Genomic DNA, 5990 nt, shown 5'->3' on the forward strand with positions numbered 1-5990 from the left:
CTGTGGCAAGTTTCTAGTACTTCAGACTAATATTTGTGAAGTAAAACCTGGCTGCTAAAATGAACTGCTGAACGAAATACTATGGACTAATGTTAAGAAGAACACCAGAACTGATTCTGGCTGTGCTACTGGAAGTACTATGTATACTTATAAAAAGCAACAGAGGGTCCTGTGGCACCTTTGAGACTAACAGAAGTATTGGGAGCATAAGCTTTTGTGGGTAAGAACCTCACTTCTTCAAATGCAATGTCTTGCATCTGAAGAAGAGAGGTTCTTACCCACGAAAGCTTATGCTCCCAATACTTCTGTTAGTCTCAAAGGTGCCACAGGACCCTCTGTTGCTTTTTATAAGTATACATAGTACTTCCAGTAGCACAGCCAGAATCAGTTCTGGTGTTCTTCTTAACATTAGTCCATAGTATTTCGTTCAGCAGTTCATTTTAGCAGCCAGGTTTTACTTCACAAATATTAGTCTGAAGTACTAGAAACTTGCCACAGATGCCTGTCCATCTTCAATACTTCTATTGCACTATAAAGCACCTCACAATCTTTAGTGTATTGGTCCTCCACACATCGGTGAGGTTAGAGAAGTATTAACCCCATTTTACAGATGGGGAACCAAAGCACAGAGAGAGATTTAGTGACTTGCTCAGGGTCACATAGGAAGTCTGGCGCATAACAGGAATTTGAACCTGGATTTCCCATGTCTCAGGCTAGCCTCCAGTCATGGGACCAAACTTCCTTTCTGAAGGTTATTGTATCTCTAGCTTTGCATTACTTAACGTTATTTATTGAATTCTGATTGCAGAATATTTTCCACAAAGCATCAACACAGATCCCACTTCCCTTTTTTTTTTTATTAGCATTAGGTGCCAGGTCAATCACATGACTAAATGAGTGCACAACATTCTTATTCTTTTCTAATTTACTGATCATCTTTTCCTTTGTGCCTTTGAACATCTCCCTTAAATATTAAAAAGTATCTAAATTGGGTATTTTCCCTGCTTAAATCTGATTGCTGTTAACGCTGTGTTTCCTTCTTTAACAGATTGGCTCTAAGGGAAAGTTGTTCCTGACCACGATCCCCTTGATACAAACACTGCTCTGCAAGAGTATTGCTGGAGGAAGCTGACTGCAAGCTACAGCTCAGAAAAATTCCATGGGGACGGTACCAGATCCTCTGAGGTCTGCCAAACTTTTGTTGGTTGCCGCTTCTGAAGAGAGAGATTGCCTGGGAGATCCGCAATCCACTAAGCACCAGCACAAACAAGCAAGCCTAGAGAGGAGCAGTAATGGCATTTCTTACACCACGGCTGAAGCTGCTGGAGTTTGCTTGTTTGACCTGAACTGTACTGTAGTGTCCGACATTCAAGGGGATGAGCACCTCTGTGGGGATGATACTAGCCAGCCAGACATGTTTTTGCCTGGGTCCTTCAGCCAAGCTGAAGAAGTGCCTCCTGCATGTACAGAATCGGCCAGTAACTCGGAGCAAAGGGGCAGCAATGACTCCACAGTGCAAGCACAGATTGTAGCAAGAACCTGTGCAGCTGGGCATGCAACGGATATGACGCCAGCTACCCACAATTCCAACCAGCTTCTACAAAGTGACCTACCAAGGATAAGGTCACTGGCACAAGTTGATGACTGTGCAGTGAAGGTCTGTAGGATGAATGATCCGGCAGAACTTCAGGAGTTAAATTATCCTTCCCCAGACAACACTATCAAGGGTAGTGAGTCCTGTCACCATTCTTCTCAAGCAAATACCCTGCAAAGAATAGACATGGAAAAAGAAAAAGCAGTGGAAATAAATGACCCCGGCTTCTCTCTGGCAGCCACTCCAGTGAGGGACTTTGAAGCTATTCCTGATCTGGGGATCAGGCCACAGGTTTATTCAGAAGCAGAGATAAGGGCTGCAAATGATGTGAAATCCTGTCCCACTTTTAGGACTGCCCTTGCACAGAGCAATGAGGCTCTGCCACCATCCAGTTTTGAGGAGACACCACCCATGTGCAAGGCAGAGATGGAGAAAACAGGACCAGTGTTGCCTCAGCTCTCCAGGTTCAGAGAAGCAAGTACAATGACAGTCCAGCCTGAGAGCACATCTTTAACTCGGGAGGCAGTACACAGGACGTGGCGTGATGCTGAGGTTCAGGCAGTGGCCAGTATGGAGAGCAAATCCGCTTCCACCAGCCCAAGTATCCTTGCTGCATTCTTCAAGGGGAATCCTCCTTTGGAGGCAAAGGAGCAATTGCACATCATTTATCAGAGTGGTGGTGGGCAGAACCAGTCAGAACTTGCTGTCGACTTTGCATCACTCCAAAAGCCAGCCTTGTGTCCTGGTATCCTACCAGAAGTGTGTGCTCTGACAGCGGGGATGGATACAGTGAAAGCTCAGCCTACCAAACTACAAAAGCATCAGGGAGACCCACCTGACACCATCTGTCCAGTGCTGTCAGGTAGCACAACACCTGCCTGTCCAGGTCCACAAGGAGCCGGGAACACCCAAGGAACACCTGCTGACAGGGCAGAAACACAAGTAGCCTGCTTGGCCAGAGACAGCACAGACATTCCTCAGCTACCATCAGATGCTGCAGTCTTACTGAAGGCAAAACCTGTTTACCAGATTACGGTTAACACCAGTAATCAGCCTGCAGCCCCTCAAGAGTCTGGTGATGGTGAACCCCACCCGTCTCCATTTGCAGCAGTCCCAGAAGCCAGCAACAACTTTCCACACCAAGTCAGTGATTCAGAAAGTAACCAGTCACCTGGACACGGTAGTGTACCCCATGGAACTGAGCAGACTGAGACCCTGTGCAGCGCAGCTGGTAACAGCACTGATAGAAAGCCTTCGCTGTTCCAAAGTGTTGATGAAGTGCGAATCAGTCCGGCTAATGTCAAAACAGAGAGAAAGCCAAAGAAGGAAGAAAAGCTAATGTTGCTTGATTCTAAAGGAGGCGTTAACACCAGTACTGGAGCTGCTGCTGGCTCTATGAAGGTGTATGCACCAGGCACAGTTAAAACAGAGCAGGATAAAATGTTGGAAGAAACTAATCGGGCAAAGAAGTCCAGCAGCCTGAGTCTGCAAGCTGGATTTGCACCTGAGTTGAATATGAATTCTACCCATGACACCCATAGGCTGGGGACCCCAACAGCTCCACCAGATCAAATTAGCAAGGCCAGTGAAGCCAGGAAGGAACCAACAGCTGTTCCTGCCTCTGCTCCATTACTGCCACGTCTTGGGGAAAAGAAGAAAAAGCCCACGGTGGCCACAGAGGCAAATGTACAGGTGCAGCAATCCAAGCACATCAGAGATGTTGTGTGGGATGAACAAGGCATGACGTGGGAGGTGTATGGTGCTTCGCTAGACCCAGAGTCACTGGGGATCGCTATCCAAAATCACTTACAAAGACAAATACGAGAACATGAGAAACTGATCAGGGCACAAAGCACCCAGAACCGGAAATCAATTTCCTCGGAGACGTCTTCAAATAAGAAACTTAAAGGGAGGCAGCATAATGTGTTCCAGTCCATGCTGCAGAACTTTAGGCGACCTAACTGCTGTGTCCGACCTGCTCCTTCTTCTGTGTTAGACTGATGGGGGTTTGAGTGTCCACAGGGACAACCCCTCCCCCAAAGGTGGAAAGAAACCCCACTGCTCAGTTGTATTATCTGGGATTCTGATGCAGTGACCGTGGAAATTCTTACCTGAAATTTTCAGAATAGTCACTACATTGTCCCTGGATGAGGTATCACCCCTTTGTTATTTCTGTAGTAGACCCTCATCCAGTCTACTGTCAAATGAAAAGCGAGGCACTTCACAAAAGCACAATTTTAAATTGCCAATGTACTGCAATGAGAATGGGATCTCCTGACAAGACACGAGGCAGAGAGAAGAACAGCATAAGTGTTTTTCAAAAGTGATCTTTGTTGTATCACAAGGACTAGCATAAAGTGTGGTGGTGGTGGTGGTGGTGGTTCTTTTTAATTAAACTAACCTTAAATAGCTGTAAACACACACATACTCTCCAATACTAACAAATACAAATTTCTTTTAAAAAATCTGCATTGAGTTAAGTGCATGAAAGGAATAAGGGGTTAATAGCTTTCAGTGATAACAACATATAAAAGGGGAATTTTCAAAAGACACCAAGGTAGGTAAGTGCTCGTCTCCCCTTGAAATATAACAACATTTGATTTCCTAGCTTGTTAGGAAATCCCAGCATTAACTAATAAAAGATAACTGTTGATGAGGGCAATCGCTAGAGCTAGCCATTAAAATTCAGAAGTAGAGAGGTAATTATGAGGAATGCTCTGTAGTCCTTTTACAATTCTGTTTATTTTAAAAGAAAAGAGCTTTCAGGCATATTCTTTCCAAAGAGAAGAATGGTGAGCAAATCAAATATGAGTTTTCAAATCATTCTCGCTTCCACAGAAACAAGTTAGATTCTCTACTGTACAGTTACTTGCATCTGACCGCAAGTCACCTTTTTGTGTGTTGGTAAATCTTTGTTCCACGCTCCAGGGGGAGAGATCCGGCTCAGATTCTGAACATGTAAAAACTGACTTGAGCCCATATTGTCTCTCAAGCCTGCAAGTTGGTAGGAATTCCAAACTGGGAGGGCTTGAAGAATTAGCCACAAACATACAGATAAATTATTGCCCAGTCCTGCAACTCTATGGGAGCGCCTCCTGTGGAGCGCTTGCAGCATTGGGCCCTTAGCCATGAACTTGCAGCTTCCAAGTAACTTGATCATGTTGCACTAACATGAATGCAGTTGTTTTACACAGATGCTCATGGGAAATGAATTCCAAGCTTGCACGCCCAAGTGCTCGTAAATAACAAACGTTAAATTTACACACATGAGTACTTAGAAGTAGTAAATTTTATATACAGTTGGACATGGCTTGTCCCTGCAGGGGAAAGGGTTCCAACAGACAAAACTAAGTGAGGAACAGAAGCAGTTAAATCAGCCAGCCATAGATCTGACTGCACCTTGGCAAGTAGGACCAAGCACAGTCATGCATTACTTTTTATAGCAGTGATGAGAAAAAAATATATTTATAATCCTCACCAAGCTAGTAAATTTCACAGAGGTCTAACTAGTGTAGGAACAATGCCTCCAGCAAGGTCTGAGAGAACTGTTACCTCTCCCTAAACTGTTACCTGTCCTTGAGAGAGTCAGAGCCTCAGTAGTGTTTTCAGACACTTCCTCTTGATCCTAAAAGTGCTGCTGAACTGGTCAGAGAGAAGAACCCCAATTAGCCAACACAGCCCCAAATAAATATTCACAGCAAACTGTAAGCAATCAATTCATAAAGTAAAGAGATAACTATATGCTGAACAAATTCAAACAATTTGAATAAACCTGTGAAAATTCTGATCTACTTGCTGCATGTCTACAATGCAATAAAACAGCCGCGGTTGGCCCATACCAACTGGCTCGGACTAAGGGGCTGTTTAATGACAGTGTAGATGTTTGGGCTTAGGCTGCAGCCCAAGCTCTGGGACCCTCCCACCTCAGCAAGTCCTAGAGCCCGGGCTCCAGCCCAAGCCCAAACATCTACACTGCCATTAAACAGCCCCTTAGCCCGAGCCCCAAGAAACCAAGTCAGCAGGCACAGGCCAGCTGCAGATTTTTAATTGCAGTGTAGACATACCACTGGAGGCTAAATTAGTTGAATAAAGTATTCACTTGGAATTATTTCAGCTCTAATCTTCATGGGCCAGATTCACAGCAGGTGGAAATTGGCATATCTTCATCCAAGTTAGAGGGTGTAAGACTGGCATACATCCATTAAGGGTTTGGCCCCATGTGTCTTTCAAACGGGTGTGTCTAGTTTAATATATACAGACACAATATACTGTGCATGCAGCATTATTGGAACTAGATCGGAATGTTTCTAGTCATCCTCTGTTATGGTTCAAGGTAGAACAGACTGTAACTAAAATCTGGGAGTGGGCCCAGTGCTGCAGTTCTGTTCAAGCAAAA

The 5990-nt window shown here is 44.7% G+C and overlaps 1 protein-coding gene across 1 annotated transcript in view; it reads left to right on the forward strand.

Moving 5' to 3' along the window:
* GPRIN3 (GPRIN family member 3) overlaps positions 1-5487 on the forward strand; it is a 66002-nt gene extending 60515 nt beyond the window's left edge. Inside the window, exon 2 of the mRNA XM_034772763.1 lies at positions 1049-5487. Within this exon, the coding sequence (XP_034628654.1) occupies positions 1160-3595 (2436 nt within the window). The 5' untranslated portion in view covers positions 1049-1159 and the 3' untranslated portion in view covers positions 3596-5487. The remainder of the gene's footprint in view (positions 1-1048) is intronic.
* Positions 5488-5990: the final 503 nt, after the last annotated feature.

The sequence above is a fragment of the Trachemys scripta genome, chromosome 5, assembly GCF_013100865.1.
Source record: "Trachemys scripta elegans isolate TJP31775 chromosome 5, CAS_Tse_1.0, whole genome shotgun sequence".
In the NCBI taxonomy this organism is placed as follows: Eukaryota; Metazoa; Chordata; order Testudines; family Emydidae; genus Trachemys; species Trachemys scripta.